At 34.6% G+C, this 20,131-nt stretch overlaps 1 protein-coding gene across 1 annotated transcript in view; it reads left to right on the top strand.

Annotated features, from left to right (window-relative positions):
* Positions 1 to 20,131, top strand: part of LOC102809421 (serine/threonine-protein kinase SMG1-like) — a 128,738-nt gene that overhangs the window by 14,350 nt on the left and 94,257 nt on the right. The window contains exons 8-22 of the mRNA XM_085502004.1: positions 1,188 to 1,285; positions 11,576 to 11,667; positions 11,792 to 11,876; positions 12,057 to 12,129; positions 12,501 to 12,652; positions 12,978 to 13,079; positions 13,225 to 13,301; positions 13,430 to 13,625; positions 13,746 to 13,876; positions 14,086 to 14,247; positions 14,864 to 14,979; positions 16,369 to 16,462; positions 16,855 to 16,956; positions 18,958 to 19,149; positions 19,311 to 19,419. Of these exons, the coding sequence (XP_085358130.1) occupies positions 1,188 to 1,285; positions 11,576 to 11,667; positions 11,792 to 11,876; positions 12,057 to 12,129; positions 12,501 to 12,652; positions 12,978 to 13,079; positions 13,225 to 13,301; positions 13,430 to 13,625; positions 13,746 to 13,876; positions 14,086 to 14,247; positions 14,864 to 14,979; positions 16,369 to 16,462; positions 16,855 to 16,956; positions 18,958 to 19,149; positions 19,311 to 19,419 (1,781 nt within the window). The remainder of the gene's footprint in view (positions 1 to 1,187; positions 1,286 to 11,575; positions 11,668 to 11,791; positions 11,877 to 12,056; positions 12,130 to 12,500; positions 12,653 to 12,977; positions 13,080 to 13,224; positions 13,302 to 13,429; positions 13,626 to 13,745; positions 13,877 to 14,085; positions 14,248 to 14,863; positions 14,980 to 16,368; positions 16,463 to 16,854; positions 16,957 to 18,957; positions 19,150 to 19,310; positions 19,420 to 20,131) is intronic.

The raw sequence follows: 20,131 nt of genomic DNA on the forward strand, positions 1-20,131 counted from the left end.
GATGTCTCAATTGTATGAATTATATAAAATTGCATTTGAAAAATATTTTTAAGTGATACTAACATTGTTGCAAGGGAAGAAAAAATGGAAAAACAAGTTGTGATTGCGAAATTCCTTAAAAGTTGCATACTTCACTAGTATTACTGTGTTCAATATTGTATTATTTATATCTTGACATTTCCTAGTGTCCTTTAAAAGCTAGAAAGGTAATCCTAGCCCAGGAGAGGCATAGATATTGTTAAATTATGCAAGCATATAATCTGCTCAAGGACCATAAACCACCACAATATGCAATGATACTCTAGGATACTCTATGATTAGTGTCTCTGCTGTGGAATTGTAAAATGCCAATAGGCTGTCATGCATGTTCTTCTTTCTATTGTCTGAATAATGTATTACTGAACTAACTGATGCACGACCAGGATTTCAATATACATGGTTATTGAGTGTTGTTGTTCAGATGTTGAAAATTTTTTGCTGTAATTAATATATTATTCAGTGTTGTTTCTCAGATGTTATTGTTCGTCTTCCCTGTTTAGCCCAACACTCCATGGGCTTATGGATTGGGTCCTGTCTTTCGTCTGTATGTCTGTGGACCAATTTTTTCTGAAACTTGGTACATTCTTGATACTTGGTGGTTAACATATGCTCCAGATTTGTTTAGTCCCCGTTCGGATGCAGTTCGAAAACGAGGACTTATGGATTGACCTCTGTGCCTGTGTGTGCGTGCGTGTGTCTTAGAGATGCCTGGACCTGTATCTTAGACATGCCTGGACCAATTACATTCAAACTTCACACATACATAATAAATAATATTATACATATGCACATCAATTTGTTTCACGATCTGATTCAAGATGGCCGAATGGCAGCGTTATGATGACAGATGTATAATAATATTGGAGACTCATACATGTGAAGTTTTCTTTTAGTTCAATATATTTAGTTCACAGTGTAGAACTGGAGCATATAAATACTGACATTTCATATGTTGTATACTACGGTAAAGTAAGAGAACAGAAGTGGCTGTGACATTCTCAATGGCTTGTTACATTGATGTTAACAATTAACATAATTTTTTGCAAACATGAGATATATGATTTTGCTAACTCAGTTTTATATTGCCGCATTTCCTGTGTAACCTTGCAGGCTCATGATATTAATTTATGTATATTTTGGTTTTATAGAAACACTGATCAGTTTTCATGACTACTGGATTACTGACTTGGCCTTTTCAACCACATTACTCGCACAGTTTCTGGAAGACATGGAAGCCTATGCCGAGGTATTTACCAATATATATCTTTCTTTGTGGTCTTTGGGGCATTATTCACATTAACTCCGTTGTTAACAATATGGACAGAGCAGAGCTACTCATAAATTTATGATTGTTCATCATAGTCAACTTCCTCTTAAAAATCCATCAGCCATAGGACTTTGATACTTTAGGTGTTTCTTTCTTAGTTTGAATCGTTTTGTGACTTTAATACTTTAATTTCTAATTTTTAGTGAATGCTGCATTAATTTTACATGCTGCAGTTACATTGTTACTGTATTCATTTTACATGCTATTACATGATTAATGCATTGCATGGTTACTACATTCATACTACATGGTTACTGTATTCACATTACATGCTGTTACATGGTTACTGCATTCATGCTACATGCTGCACTTACATGGTTACTGTTTTCATATTACATGCTGTTACATGGTTACTACATTCATGTTACATGGTTACTGCATTCATACTACATGCTGTTACATGGTTACTGCATTCATACTACATGCTGTTACATGGTTACTGCATTCATACTACATGCTGTTACATGGTTACTGCATTCATACTACATGCCGCACTTACATGGTTACTACATTCATACTACATGCTGCACTTACATGGTTACTACATTCATACTACATGCTGCAATTACATAGTTACTGTAATAATATTACATGGTTACTGTAATATTACATGCTGTTATTTGGTTACTGTAATCGTATTACATGCTGTTACATCGTTACTTCATTCATACTACATGCTGCACTTATATGGTTGCTGTATTTATATTACATGCTGTTACATGGTTACTGTAATATTACATGCTGTTACATGGTTACTTCATTCATACTACATGCTGGCGGGCAGGGAAAGCAGCGTGGTGGCCTGCACACAAATTGAATGCTGGGGAGATCACTGTATTACATGCTTTTATATATTTACTACATTCATACTACATGCTGCTGTTACATGGGTACTGTAATTATATTACATGCTGCACTTACATGGTTACTTCATTCATACTACATGCTGCACTTACATGGTTACTGTATTTATATTACATGCTGTTACATGGTCACTATATTACATGATGTTACATGGTTACTGCAATATTACATGATTACTTCATTCATACTACATGCTGCACTTACATGGTTTACTTCATTCATACTACATGCTGCACTTACATGGTTACTTCATTCATACTACATGCTGCACTTACATAGATGCTGTTACATGGTTACTACATTCATACTACATGCTGCACTTACATGGTTACTGTATTATATTACATGCTGTTACATGGTCACTGTATTTATATTACATGCTGTTACATGGTTACTGTAATATTACATGCTGTTACTTGGTTAGTGTATTACATGCTGCAATTACATGGTTGCTGTATTCATATTACATGCTGTTACATGGTTACTTCATTCATACATGCTGCACTTGCTCACTGTATTTATATTACATGCTGCACTTACATGGTTACTTCATTCATACTACATGCTGCACTCACATGGTTACTGTATTTATATTACATGCTGCACTTACATGGTTACTACATTCATACTACATGCTGCACTTACATAGATGCTGTTACATGGTTACTACATTCATACTACATGCTGCACTTACATGGTTACTGTATTATATTACATGCTGTTACATGGTCACTGTATTTATATCACATGCTGTTACATGGTTACTGTAATATTACATGCTGTTACTTGGTTAGTGTATTACATGCTGCAATTACATGGTTGCTGTATTCATATTACATGCTGTTACATGGTTACTGCATTCATACTACATGCTGTTACATGGTTACTGCATTCATACTACATGCCGCACTTACATGGTTACTACATTCATACTGCATGCTGCGCTTACATGGTTACTGTAATATTACATGCTGTTACATGGTTACTGTAATATTACATGCTGTTATTTGGTTACTGTAATCGTATTACATGCTGTTACATCGTTACTTCATTCATACTACATGCTGCACTTATATGGTTGCTGTATTTATATTACATGCTGTTACATGGTTACTGTAATATTACATGCTGTTACATGGTTACTTCATTCATACTACATGCTGGCGGGCAGGGAAAGCAGCGTGGTGGCCTGCACACAAATTGAATGCTGGGGAGATCACTGTATTACATGCTTTTATATAGTTACTACATTCATACTACATGCTGCTGTTACATGGGTACTGTAATTATATTACATGCTGCACTTACATGGTTACTTCATTCATACTACATGCTGCACTTACATGGTTACTGTATTTATATTACATGCTGTTACATGGTCACTATATTACATGATATTACATGGTTACTGCAATATTACATGGTTACTTCATTCATACTACATGCTGCACTTACATGGTTTACTTCATTCATACTACATGCTGCACTTACATGGTTTACTTCATTCATACTACATGCTGCACTTACATGGTTTACTTCATTCATACTACATGCTGCACTTACATGGTTACTTCATTCATACTACATGCTGCACTCACATGGTTACTGTATTTATATTACATGCTGCACTTACATGGTTACTGTAATATTACATGCTGTTACATAGTTACTTCATTCATACTACATGCTTCACTTACATGGGTACTGTATTTATATTACATGCTGTTACATGGTTACTATATTTATATTGCATGCTGTTACATGGTTACTGTATTTATACTACATGCTGCACTTACATGGTTGCTTGTATTCATATGACATGCTGTTACATGGTCACTGTATTTATATTACATGTTACATGGTTACTGCAATATTACATGCTATTACATGGTTACTGCATTTATACTACATGCTGCACTTACATGGTTGCTTGTATTCATATTACATGCTATTACATGGTTACTGCATTCATACTACATGCTGCACTTACATGGTTGCTTGTATTCATATTACATGCTGTTACATGGTTACTGCATTCGTACTACATGCTGCACTTACATGGTTGCTTGTATTCATATTACATGCTGTTACATGGTTACTGCATTCATACTACATGCTGTTACATAGTTACTGCATGCATACTACATGCTGCACTCACATGGTTACTGTATTTATATTACATTTTGCACTTACATGGTTACTGTATTTATATTACATGCTGTTACATGGTTACTTCATTCATACTACATGCTGGCAGGCAGGGAAAGCAGCATGGTGGCCTGCACACAAATTGAATGCTGGGGAGATCACTGTAACACATGCTTTTACATAGTTACTACATTCATATTACATGCTGCTTCATGGTTACCACATTCATACTACATGCTGTACTTACATAGTTACTCTTCATATTGCATGCTGTTATATGGTTACTTCATTCATACTACATGCTGCACTTACATGGTTACTGTATTTATATTACATGCTGCAATTACATGGTTGCTGTATTCATATTACATGCTGCAATTACATGGTTGCTGTATTCATATTACATGCTGCAATTACATGGTTACTACATTCATCAGGGATTGCGTTAACGCGGAATTACGCGTCCGGGAAGCATAGTTTTTCTGTGGGACGCATGAATTTTTCAACTGGTGAGTCCCTGGGACGCATCCGGTGAGCACACGTCTCGGTCGTATTATGATAGGTCTAAAGGCATTGTGTGCGTTTGCGATGCCATTGTCCCGCATACAAAGTTCATAGAGCTTTTAAATTCACGTACAATATTGTGCCATTGTCTTCAAAAACACCTATTAGCATCTACATTTCACAATGGAAAGTGTGAAGTCCCGTCTGAAGTACGGCGAGACAGTCAATACTGAGACCTGCTAATTTAACCGCCTAAAACTTACAATGTCACCCAGGGTAATTTTTCTCCAAAAAATTACTTTAACGAACCTGGTACGTGAAATAAACTTTATTTTCCTAATTTTATTGGTAACGAAATTATATTCTAAACAAAGTAAAAACGATCACAACTGCCGAGCAACAAATGATCACGGTTGCGCAATCCAGTCATGCTGAGTTTCACAATTGATTATTACTCAGTAGTGATTATAATAACGTTTAAAAAAAAAACAAATTTGTTGAATTGTAATGAAATGCAAATAAAATTCAACTTCGTTTCGTCGTAAGCAAATAATTCCGGTCGCAAATTAACGCTCGATGCTGTCGAGTATCCGCCATGTTCCTTGTCTTGCATGGTTGACCTAATACTAGTAGGTCAAATCTCCAATTAACCAATAAAAATGCTGGATAACGCCAACGTGTTCAAATTACCATAGCTCATTTAAATATGTTAATGTTATTTAACACAACGCGGAAGAGATTTGCCGATGTTGTAGTACGATCATTTGGCTTGGATTTTTACGGGAAAACGGCATGATTTTTTTTTTCAAATCAAAAAATAGTTGTTTTCAAAAGATAAACTAAGCGTTTGAAGACTAATTTAACATAATTTACAGTGACAACAACTCGAACCGAAACGAAGTTTGCGCACTCACGCTAGTCACAAAAAACGTACTCTTGAAATTGAATAAAAACTTAACTCTATTTTAGGCGTCAGGAAGGATTGAAATGACGGCAAAATATTTAAATAACAAATATTAAATAAAATCTGCCGAAAAATCGCCGATTTCTTGGTCCCATTTAATTTTTTTTTTAAACCATAACTGCCCAGATGCGAATTTACTGCAGAATTTGGTACTACTGAGTACTAGTATGTACAAATTTTGGGTGTATTGTTTTCTGGGGGCAATATTAATCGAAACAATGAACTATTTAATTATATAACACAAGTGACTTTGGGAAAAAAATAATCACTTTTCTAGAAGCCATGGATCGATTCGTTATTTGCAAGATCGCCTCCCCGGCAGGTTCCATGTGGCAATGCCTTTTCTTGTCAGAATCGTATTAAGTCTAAGTTAAGTGTGATACCAGCTCATTTATCTTGGCTTATGAAGAACTTGAAGGTAAACCCAGTAATGATTTAAAATTTTTACAAGCAGCATTACATTTTAATAACAGTAAAAATAGAAGTAAACCATGTAAATAATGCAGATTGCTGACATGTAAAGGCTGGAATGAACATGTAAATAAAGTACAATATAAATGTGATTAATGCCTGTTTATGTTTATTGTGTAATAGTTCGTGCAAAAAACTATTTTAGAAAAATAAAGTGCGGTAGCGGCAGGGACCCCACATATTTTTAAGGGACCCACACATTTTATAAGGGGTGGGTCCCAGGGACTCCACATTATCGAACACTAATGCAACCCCTGATTCATACTACATGGTTACTCATCATATTGCATACTGTTACATGGTTACTTCATTCATACTACATGCTGCATTTACATGGTTACTGCAATATTACATGCTGTTATATGGTTACTGCAATATTACATGCTGTTACATGGTTGCTGTATTCATATTACATGCTGTTATATGGTTACTTCATTCATACTACATGCTGCACTTACATGGTTACTGTATTTATAGTACATGCTGTTACATGGTTGCTGTATTTATATTACATGCTGTATCATGGTTACTTCATTCATACTACATGCTGCACTTACATGGTTACTACATTCATACTACATGCTGCACTTACATGGTCACTGTATTTATATTACATACTGTTACATGGTTACTGTATTTATATTACATGCTTTTACATGGTTACTGTAATCATATTACATGCTGTTACATGGTTACTTCATTCATACTACATGCTGTTACATGGTTACTGTATTTATGTTACTGCATTCATACTACACACTACATTTATATCACATGCTGCAGTTACACGATTACTGTATTCATATTGCATGCTGTTACATGGTTACTGTTTGCATATTATATTCATATTACATATTGCAGTTGAATGGTTACTACATTCATATTACTTGCTGCAGTTATTGTGTTACTGCATTCATATTACATCCTGCAGGGTTACTACATTGATGTTACTTATAGCAGTTATTAAATGCTTATTCTAAAACCAACATAAGGATTTGTGTTCACTGTCTTACTCAAGGTGCCCCAGTACATTGCTATACGACTCCTATTCCTGTTGAATGACATGAATAAATAACTTACACATTTGTGACCAATCAACGTGACACGTTCAATTTCGGTCCAAATGCTTTGATACTTGGTATGTAGGCACATTGGGTGGACCTCTCTCAGATTTGTTCATTTCGTGATATCTTCATTTCTCTAATTTTGATGAATATTTTTGTCATTTTTGATAAAAAATAATATTTTTGACTTCTCCTTGAAAACTGCTTGTCCAATTGCTTTGATATTGTATATGTAGGTACATCAGGTAGACCTCTGTCAGATTTGTTGATTTTGTGACAATATCTTCAATTCTCTAATTTTGATGAATATTTTTGTCATTTTTGGTAAAAAAATTGTATTTTCAACTTCTCCTTGAAAACAGCTTGTCCAATTTCTTTGATATTGTATATGTACGTATATCAGGTGGACCTCTGTCAGATTTGGTAATTTCATGACGATATCTTCAAATCTCTAATGTTAGTGAACATTTGTGTAATTTTTCGTAAAAATGTTATTTTCAACTCGTTGAAAACTTCTAACCTTATTGCTTTGTAAATTTATTTGTAGGTACCTTGGGTGGATCTCAGTCAGATTTGTTAATTTCATGATGATATCTTAAATTCTCTATTTTAACAAATATTTTCGTCATTTTTCATGAAAAAACATATTTTTGACTTGTACTTCAAAACCAGTAGTCCAAATTCTTTGATACTTGTACACATGCAGCTTGGTTAGACCTCTATTAGATTTGTCCATTTCATAAAGACGACGCATGGCGTAAATTTCACCAGGAAATTCATCAGTGTGCTCTTGCAATTGCGGATTTATTCATTTTTACAAGATTCGCCATTTTTTGTTGTTACATGGTACTTATGTAAACAATGACTGTCCAGTTTTCGCGAACTTGTCTCTCTATACTTATGTTTTTTAATCATATACGCTAAATTACTGTTCTGAATGAAACAACAGACAGAGAATGATTTACTTAAAAACGTCATCAAACCCTTCTTGCTACCTTGAGGTCACACCATGGTAAAATTGTGAAGGCATATAATATAACCTTTATGGAAGCTTTTGCCACCCTCAGTCAGCTAACACACCCTCAGTCAGCTAACACACCCTCAGTCAGCTAACACACCCTCAGTCAGCTAACACACCCTCAGTCAGCTAACACACCCTCAGTCAGCTAACACACCCTCAGTCAGCTAACACACCCTCAGTCAGCTAACACACCCTCAGTCAGCTAACACACCCTCAGTCAGCTAACACACCCTCAGTCAGCTAACACACCCTCAGTCAGCTAACACACCCTCAGTCAGCTAACACACCCTCACAATTTCTGGAGCTTCCGTCGCGCGACCTCAGGCCCCAAAAGCTTTGTTTCCATAAAGACTAATGTTTTCGCAGTCCGAAAACGGGGACTTATGTTTTGACCTCTGTGCGTCCATGCTTCCGTGCTTGCGCGAGTCCGGACCTGTATCTTAGAAATGCCTGGACCAATCACAATCAAACTTCATACATACATCTTACATGATATTATTTTGTTCAAACTTGGTATATACGTTGGGCATTATAGGACCTTGATGCAGATCATTTTGTTTTTCAGATAAAATTCAAAATGGCTGACTGGCGGCCATTTTGTTTTAATAAATGTGGTTCTAGTGCCTTATCTCTGACTTGCTGTAACTGATTATGTTCAAATTTTAAATATTCATTTATATACATTATGTCATAGATATACCGATATATTGGTTTGACGATCCTATTAAAAATGGTCGAATAGTGGCCATTTTTGTGCTAGAAAATCATCAAATATCAAGCATTTCTGGTATTTATGGATGGATTTTGTTCAAACTTGGTACATAGATTAGACATTACGGGTTCCTGATGCACGTTATTTTATTTTTTAGATCGGATTCAGAATGGCTGACTAGTGGCCATTTTGTTTTAATGAATGGGCTTCTAGAGACATATCTCTGACATGCTTCGACTGACTATGTTCAAATTTTATATATTCATTATACATGTATTCAAAATGGCTGATTTTGTTTTAATTAATGCTGTTCCAGAGCAATATCTCTCAATACTTTTTTGACGATCAGATACAAATGTCAATCATTTAAATGTTAAACAATCATCATAATCATATTCCTGACATGTTTATATTCCAGCTATATTATTTAGTCCCCGTCCGAAAACGAGGACTTATGTTTTGACCTCCGTCTGTCCGTCCGTCCGTCCGTCCGTCCGTCCGTCCATCCGTCCATCCGTCCGTCTGTCCGTCCGTCCGTCCGTCCGTCCGTCCGTCTGTCCGTCCGTCCGTCCGTCCGTCCGTCTGTCCGTCCGTCCATCCGTCCATCCGTCCAGACCTGTATCTTAGAAATGCCTGGACCAATCACAATCAAACTACACACATACATCATACATGATATTATACATATGCACGTCAATTGGTTTGACGATCCTCTTCAAGATGGCCGAATGGTGGCCATTTTTGTGCCAAAAAAATATCAAGCGTTTCTGGCATTTATGGATGGATTTTGTTCAAACTTGGTACATACATTAGACATTATGGGTTTCTGATGCATGTCATTTTATTTTTCAGATTGGATTCAAAATGGCTGACTGGCGGCCATTTTGTTTTAATGATTGGGCTTCTAGAGCCATATCTCTTAAATGCTTTGACTTATTATATTTAAATATTATATATTCGTTGTACATCATGTTATATATATACATGTATTCAAAATGGCTGATTTTGAATGCTGTTCGAGAGCAATATCTCTCAATATGGACAAGTACTTGTTTGACAATCAGATACAAATGTCAATCATTTTAATGTTAAAAAATCATATTCCTGACATGGTTATATTCCAGCTATATTACTATAAACAAAATTATATATCTTAAATTTGATAACTAACGGGGACTGTGCCATGCATGGCTTGTTATAAACTAAACTATATATCTTAAATTTGATAACTAACGGGGACTGTGGCATTCATGGCTTGTTCTATGAGGGACATTGAGATTTATATAGACATGTCATATTATTTGAGGAATATGAATAATTTTTTTTTTTATGTAATATAATCATAACTATTTAGCCCTGTTGACATTATAAATGGAGGAGTGGAGGTGTTCATGTTGATGATTGTAAATTGATATATCCTAAAAAATCAGTTTTATAAAAATGACTATGGATTGAAATTGCCAAAGGACGAGTCATACAACTTAGATGCCCCACTTTAAGGATTAACAGTTTTAATCACCAAGTGGATAAACATTTTAGAAATTATAATTAATTTTGTTGCTTTCTTACTATTGCAATGCAAACCTCAGGGGATGAAAACTGATGTATTGTGAATGCTAATAACCCCCCCCCCCCCACACATACACACATGTGGATAGTCTATAAATCAACCAAGCCTGTCATAGATAACTAACTGTATGTGTTTGTATTTTCACAATTGTCAGCCTCTTGGGGTTGGTTGATGAGAATGTGCACTTTAATATATATGTCATATTTTCACTTAATTTTTGTTTTCTCTGTATAAGGTGTCTGTATGTCTTGTACCACTTGTTCGTGTAAACCTCTTCAAGGCGATAATTTAAACATAAATTATGTTTTTTTTTTATTTTTAAATTCTTTTTGTTAATTTTAGACCATTGGCTTATTTTATAAAAGGTGACTTTGGTGTTCAAAGGATTACTAAAATGAATTATATTCCCAATTTAAAATACTCCTTCCAATGAAAAATGCAGATGATTTAATTAATCTTTTCCACAAGTCAATTCTTTTGAGGATAGAACCAACTTCACACAAATCTGACAGATGGGGAAAATACCCAGGAAGCATCACCATGGCAACCATAGTGATAGGCTGAAGTGATCTTGGAGCCCTAGCAAACTAGGCAACAAATAATAAATCTAGTGAATGGCTCTGCCATGCACCCCATCCTTAAAACATTTGATACAATTTTAGGCATTAGATGTAAGCTTTTATGTGTTTAAGTGTAGCACCACAAATTTTCTTTTCTTGACCAGACTGGTTGATTTTATGTAAATAATAGATGTTAAAATTATGATGAAAGCATATGAATAAAATCATGAGGCTAACACTGTGTGTATTTTAACAGATATACTATATTAATCACAGTGCTTCAACAAACTATATGAAATTGATAAAGGTACTAAGTCTTTGTGAATTGCAGGATCTAAGTCAAGATGGTCATATCACCCGTGAGGACGAAGAAGAGATCCCATCTACTGAAGTGTGCGAGTCAAAGATAACTGCTTTAATAAGGTAAATAATGCAAGGAGGTGTGTGTAACTTTATAGGGAAGAGAAGTTTGGTTTGTTCAGCACCTTGCAATAGTTTGAAAAATAATTAAGCAATAATATGTGATTATGTTTTTCTTTGTTTTCAGTGTATTTGCCACAGTTGTGACTGCTTTAGGGGACAGTTTCAGTCCGGTGAACACAGCAACCATATCACATACTTATATCACAAAGGTTAGTACTAATATGAGGTTTCCAAAGAACAGTTACCTATACTAGTGTATTACTCAGGCAGTAGCTTCTAATATGGAAAGAGAGTGGCATGAAGGAGGATTGTATCCATGGAAATAATCTATAATTTTATGCCACTGTGAGGGGCAAAAGCATTTATAATATTTATTAATAACTTATCAGGTTTTGCAAAGAATAATAAAGTGTGTTCAAGTTTCAAGCCAGAAGCAAGTATTTGAAGATATTTTTATAGCAGGTGAGCAAAAATACTGAATAAATTGTACAAGACTTGCAGTAACTGGTGCCTTGTATCATTGTCTTACAGAGAATGTTTTTCCTAGGGCTGATCATGACATATTGCAAATCAAATAGCTCATCAAGAATGTTTGATTTACCCAACGGTTATTTTCAAGTAATGTAAGTGTCCGGCAGGTGTTGCACTCATTGCCCCTCTATGCGCTGTGCACAATATTATCTCCACTATCCTGCAGAGATTTATTAAACACAATTGTGGATTACTATTTATGATATTATATGTTGAGTATTTAAAGTCATGAGTTAGTGAAAACTTTATTTGAATGGTAATTTTATTATGATGATGGTTATAATTGTGTTGTTTGATTTCAGCCAATGTCTGTTTAGAAGCAATATGCCATTGTCTGCACTCTCATCTTGCCAAATGTTTTGATGGCGTGTTGAAATATGCGTTGGACCAAGTGGATGGCAAGTGGCAACTGACCAAACCACATGCTGAGTCATTACTTTGTTTATTATTTAAGGTAAAACGAAACATGCTGTTTTGTTTTTTCACTGCATTACCAAGGATTTATTTGAGTCGTGCACTTATGTGCTGCCGTACAACATGATATATAAAAACAATATATTTTTCCCTGTCAAAACTTCCTGACAATGTGTATGGACACCAAATATACTAAAAATACACCGTTAAAACGACGCAGAAACCTTCCGATATGGCATCGCTCTGCTCCCTCGCCTGTGTGTGCTCCCTCTTCTTAATTTTTTCTAGAAAAACCCCTGATCACCTTTCATCAACTTACAATTGTTTGTATCTTTAATTTCTATCCCTCATTTTCTTTCTAACAGATTGTGGATAATGTGAACACAAATCTCCCTTCTAGTTTTATTGAGCATTTCCTTGGCCCTAATTCTGTATATCTGCAACTGAGATTCCTTGCTGATGAAGAGGTAGGTGCCCCTGAATCTGTATATTCTAAGAAAAGATTATTACCATTGAATGATAAAACCTTACTGTTTTTCTTGTACAATTAAGTATTCTACATATTTTTTACATTCTGCTGTTAATTGTGATTTCTCTGTTTCATCTTGTTAGATCCTTGGTTTGTTGATGAGCATTTATCACAGTTTACTGGGAATGAAAAATATTCCCTTGCTTGAATCTTCATATAAGTGAGTAATAAGCTTTACATTAAAAGACTAAAGTAGTCAATTATACTGTTATTTTTAGTCAATATTTAAATATGATGTAAACAATTACCTGAATCTGAATTTTCCTATGTTCGTTTTTACCTTTCTAGTTTGGTTTTGAGTGATTTAGAGATAGCTTACAGAAGGTTACTAGAAAACAGTGGTAGCAGTGTACAGTGTAAGCTGGTAGATGGGGAGAATCCCTTTAAAGATAGTCACTTCAATGTTGAAAATGCAGAAGCTGCTGTGGTATTTGATGTGTGTGCACTGTCTGAGATTGGCAGCTCCAAAAATACTATTATTGGGGTAAGAAGATTTCTGTGTACCGGGTATTATTTACTAGTTCTTTTGGTGACAGATTGCATTGTAATTTTTCAACATAGGAGGCATGGTAAATAGCTTTAACACTTTATAATTCTATTTAAGATGTGGGCTATATCTCCCAGTATATTTGAATTATTTACAAAGCATCTGAGTGTATGTAGTTGGAAGCTGGCTATATATTATCCAAGTGTCCAGTATGCAATAATGCAAGCTCTCTATGCTCACTGCTTTAGGTAAGACGATTAATCATTATTTCCTTATAACCGTATATATGTCAATAACATGAATTCTGGACTAGATTATACATCAGAAAAATAAAACTAATAATGATGCTTGAAATAGAAGAACTTGTGCCTTTCTTATCATCATCCCTACAGTACTGTACTCTCTTCATTCCATTCTCCAGTCAGAAGAGTCACTTGTTAATATTTTCTCTTTGTAGGCATGGTCATTTTATTTCTAGTAGTGTTGGTAGCAATCAGCCAGCTATTATTGAAGGCACTGTGTTGAGTTCAGTTACTCCAACTACCAGCACTTACTTTCCAACAATCTTAACTATACTTGTTAATATATTGTCGCATACAACATCACCTCAAGATATCAAGTAAGCTTTACTGTAACATGATCAGCTTATCTTTTGATTTTTTAGCTCCGCGCTGGACAAATTCGACATTACATTCATATTACTGATTGTCCGTTGTCGTCAACTTTACAATTTCAACTTCTTCTTCTTCTTTGAAACCGCAAGTACCTTGGATGGTTCTTTCTCAGATTTGTACATTTCATGTCAAAATCTCAAATTCTCTATTTTTGGTGAATATTTTTGTAATTATTGGTAAAAAGTGATATTTTCGAATTCTTGTTGAAAACAGTAAGTCCGATTGCTTTGATACTATACATATTGTTCATTTTCTAATGATATCTTCAGTTCTATAATTGTAATGTGCATTGCTAACAGCGGAGGTATCTCAGCCGACAGGCTGCTTGTTTATTGTGTGCATCACAATGTAATCAAAACTACATATATCATTAGAGCAAAGTTTATGGGAATATGCTGTTTGGCATATGTAAAACAAAAATTCATTTTGTGAGAATAGTTTCTCTAGTCTTGAAAGAAATAACTTTCAAATTACATACCATAGGATTAGCAATTATCCTTTCATGCAAAGCTGTTTATTTTTGTATTACAAGTAAAATTACTATTCACTCTTTATTTGTAGGATTCTTGGTTTGACATGGCTACAGAATATTATAGAGAAGGTTGTCCCCTGCGACCGTGAAATTGTGTATGCATGTCCTGAATTCCAGTCATCTATCTCAACATTGTTGGATCTTGGTAAGTCTTCAGTTAGTCATGTCTGTGAAATATGTTAAATTGAAATTATTTGGCAATGTCAAAACACAGTAAAATTCATTATTTCACTTTCAAATTCGTGAATTTTAAAACCTGGTATAAAAATGCTGTGAAAGTAACATTATTGTAAAAACTCCTAATCTTCATTCATTCACACTCACCTACCATGTTCTTAGTCATTTGAGAATTACAAAATCCATTAAATTATGACCTGTCATCAGAGTTTCAAAATTGTATTCTTTTATTGTTCTAACCTGTAATGCATTGAACAAAAAGCACACCATCATTCACAATATATAATTTTTTTCACCAGCCTACAATTCAAGATATGGCAGAACCTATGGTAAAAGCGTTATAATACTGACAAAATGGCTATTATCTACTAAACCATCATTTCCCCCAAAATTATGCTGGTGACCCCCCCACTTTTTTTTATGTCAATATCCTTATATTGCCTGGGAGCACAATTTATTGTGAAATGAATGAATCTATTTGCATTGAGTAGGTTTCTACCTTTAATCAAATTAAGTTACCATCTCTGTGATCAAAGCCAGACTGCTTCAACCAGTGATGATTGAACCAAAACGTGAACTTCAAACTTTTACTTATGGCATAAACATAACTACCAGTACATGCATGTGCAAGAAAATTAAAGCTTGAGACAATGCATGGATTGTAAAATTTTCTCAATAAATGCAGATAGAATGCATCGTCAGGTTGAAAAGTCTTCAGTAAGCAGCAGGTGTCATGTTGTTGGTGCCATCTTCCAGTCACCACCACCATATATGGATGACTTGATAGTTGAATAATGTAAAATACTTTATATTACTATTAGCTGGAATCAATTTTCTCAGAAAAGATCTTTTGGGTGTTTTCAATGAATATAGCGAAAACAAAATTACAAGCAAAAAGAGTTTATTTTACAGTACACGTCTTTGCTTGCATAACTACTTGACCCTGTGTCAATGTATTGTGCATGGTCTAAGCTTGCCAGAAGCTCACATTTTAAATTTCTGGATAAAGGCTATTCTAATGATGACTTTGTATCATAATTTGTTACCTAGTTATCTGAATGTCGGTTTGAACTGACATGCAAAATAATGGTTCATTCAAATCAAAGTGTTAATTCATAATAATTAACTGTTAGTGGCATGTGTGACATTAGCAGACAGGACGTTTGCATACATTGTATAATGGGTGGGTCATTCAAATTACATTTCCTATGATGCACTGGTACAATTTCAGGATTGTGAAGTCGCTGTTTAACGTTGAACATTAACAGCAATCTTTATTAGGTTTTATTGTTGATTTCACTTTCATAATTCAATAATCTGTCTGTGGCCTTTACAGTGTCTGCTTTTTTTGTTTCAGCCACTAGCCCGGACATCATAATAAGTTTACGGTGTTGTAAATGTCTTGAGTTGACTGTCACATCTAATCATCTATCACATCAACTGTTGAAAAGGTAAGCACTCATTCCCATCACTGCATTGGTGTTATAATATAAATATTACATGTAATATTTGCTCACATGCTATTTACTTTAATTATAATGTGCATTTTGATTGAATCTACCTTTGATAGAATACATAGAAGTGTAAGTGTGAGATTCTAGTTGTATACCTGTTTCCACCTTGGTAACCCATACCATCCCCTATTCGATATTGGCTATAAAGTTTCCTGTTACTGTTTTGCAGTCTTGCTGTCATTGAGTCTCACAGAACATGAATTTTCTTCCAATCCATTGGGATGCTGCCAAATTTATGTCTTTATCCTATATTGCAAATGTCTCGTGCAGTATCATTTTACTGCCTACAGAGACTTTGGTGTTTAGTAGATGTTTTTTTTTTTTGGCAGGTTGGTTGATGTTTGTAAAGTAAAGATGACTTGTACTAATACTAAAGTTTCTGCTGCATATACAGCCATGTTGAAGACCCTGCCGACTGATTTACTTACAAGGTACATATTGTGTTCAGTGAATTCATCTAATGATACAGTGTCTGGTGACTCTTCATTGATACTGTTTTCCAAAGTGAGGTCACAGGATGTAGTTTCCCTCTTTCTGTATTACTAAAATTTTGTACAATAACAGGAATAACTTGATATTTGTAAACCAAATGTGAATTTTAAAAATAAAATTAATATAATTAAAATTTTTTAATTTAACTGGATATTTTATTATTATTATTATTTTATTTCCATTTCTCTAAAGAAATATACCCCACTAACCTGGGGGAACAGGTTACAATGCGAAAGTTACAGGCGTGTCTTTAATCGTCTCAATAAAATAAAGTATTATATATATATATATACACATACACACACATATACAACTCATCTATTGGAGAACTCACACTAACAAATTATATCTAATCTGAAAAGCTGTGTATACAAATCTTGCAATAATTTGGATGATATCATGGTTATCCTGAGAAAAAATATATGTAAGTTTACGGATAGGCGAAAGGAACTCGAATTGTGGTTCAATGCGGTTAATTCGATCAAAAAGCGGTTTTCGAATATGGTTATATGCTGGACAAACTACCAAAAAATGAGTTTCATCTTCAACAGCATCTATACATATTTGGCAGGTTCTATTTTCCACCGGAGTTCCATAATATCTACCAGTCTCAATGTGTAACTTATGATTAGAGCACCAGAGTTTAGTTAAAGCTTGTCTGTACAGGGGAACACGAATGATATCCAAATAATTCTCATAAAAAATATTTATTTTAAATTGGCGAAACGTTCGTAACTTATTTCTACTGTTTGGGGATCTACGAACATCGTCAAATAAAGCATCTTTCCAACTTTTGAAATAACAATCTCTCTCTTTCTTTCCAATTAACAACGTTGTTTCATCGGTAATTTGGGAGATAAACCTATTCTCCCAAACAGTATGCATATTGTGTTTAATTAATAATTTCTTAATAGCTAAAGCAAAACATGGCTTTCCTATCTGTGCCATTTTTTCAGACTCTCTATAGGCTTTGTAAATTAGTCGATTAGATGACATTTACAGAATATGTTTCCAAAATTTAATACGGATTAGATTTCTGCCAATACTAAGTGGATATCGTCCGAGTTCACCCATAACTGCACTGTTGGTTGTATTTTGCCCCACACCTAATATATATTTACACCACTTTAACTGAACATCTTCAATTGGTTTACAATACCGATTTCCTATAACTGCCGCTCCATAGTTTAAAATTGGTTTCATTTTCGAGTCAAATATTTTTTGAAGTAATTTTGGTGAAATCTTGTTACCAATTCCTTTCCTGACCGCGTACGCTGCCTTTGAAGCTTTTCCGGCCAAAATTGCACATGCCTACTTAAATGAACTATTTTCGACAAAGACAACGCCTCGATATGTATAATTTACAACAATATCAATTTGATTTCCAAATAATTTAAAATCCAAGTTATCGTCATCGAAGTCAACAATATCCTTATTGAAAATAATAATTTCAGTTTTAGTGGTGTTTACAAACATTTTCCACGTATAACAATAAAATTGAAATCTGGCAAGTAACAACTGTAAACCCGAAGCACTATCAGATACAATAACGGTGTCGTCGGCATACATAAGACATGTTAGTGGACAATCATCCAATTCAACCACAATAAATGGTGCTTTATTCAAAGCCATTTCTAAATCATTTAGAAAAAATGCAAATAAAATTGGGCTTAATATGCCCCCTTGTTGTATCCCAATCTCAGATGTAAATGTTTTTGTGTAACCATGCGGTAATTTTACACAATATTTAACCACACTGTACATACTCTGCATAAGATTGACTATTTTACATCTAAAGCCTACTCTAACAAGCTTTAAAAATAAACTAGCTCGGTCAACATAGTCAAATGCTTTATTTGAATGTGCTCATGCTGGCAATATTGGAACTTTGTCATGGTGAGTGTCGTCCAATAGTTTACACTTGGGTTATCTTATTTCAGATGTGGTGATCTCTCCTTGATTGGCAACAAACAGCAAAGCAGTTCATCGTCACCAAATCCATCTGGCATTGACATTATCCAGGCCATGAGATTAGCCTGTCGCAGTCACATGTCCAAGTCACCAACTGGCTCTTTCCATTCTCACAGCTTTAGATCCATCATGGGGTTTGTGTTGAAAGGTGTGGCACCTGGGTAAGTATTATCCACCACCTGCCTTGTTCCTGTTCGTTGTAATTCACACCAATATGATTCTGTGAAGTACAGACATGCTGCATATGATATTAAAGCTACTTACTTGGTTAACAACTAAACACAAGAATTCATCTTTACTGAACACTGACTTACTTTTTCAGACAACTTGAGGGTAATCCTTGGCTGGAAAGGTTATACTACAGTTGCCAGAGACATGATAAACAAAATGGTGATGGAAGAAAGAAAGATGATAGTATGTTCACTGAGATGGTAAGATAAATAAATATGTTTGTTTTGCCCTGTTACAATCTCTGCCTCACCCACAACCAAGCTATGGTGCCATCTTGACAGTAACTTTGAATTGCGTCATAAGAATCATGGTGATAAGGAACTACTTTACTGTTATTTGATTAGTACGTTATTGCACCCAAGTATATCTTATTTGTTGACAATCTAAAATATTTTGATGTCTCATGATGATGGACTTTGAAATGCCTATCAGCCAGTTTTTGAAAAAAAAATATACTGTGATCAGAAACTGAATTTGTTAAAAATTACACAAAATTTGATTCAAAGAGTCGATTTAAAAAACACTGAAATCTCTGTAAACTGAACATTACTGTAACTGTAAATTTGTTTTGTACATCTAAGTAGCAATATTGTCAGCTAATTGGCAGTTGTGTTGCAATCTGCATTAGCTCTAAATCTGATAACGATATACTGACTTCCTGAAAGAAAACATTGTTAGAAACACAGATGTATTGTCAGCCAATGAGCTGATATTACTGGCTATGTGTATGTAGGTGAACAAATTCAATGCCACAGTATGTAAGTTTTGAGATGGGTTTTAAACAGTTTACCAAATATGACACCATCACTGATTACTTCAATATGTGTCATAATTTCATATATTGTGTCCTATGAAATATGTAGCATAACGGAAATATTTCAAGTTTTTATTCCATTCTGTGAAAATGACCTG

Source organism: Saccoglossus kowalevskii, chromosome 8 (genome assembly GCF_978046115.1).
Source record: "Saccoglossus kowalevskii chromosome 8, keSacKowa6.1, whole genome shotgun sequence".
Lineage (NCBI taxonomy): Eukaryota > Metazoa > Hemichordata > Enteropneusta > Harrimaniidae > Saccoglossus > Saccoglossus kowalevskii.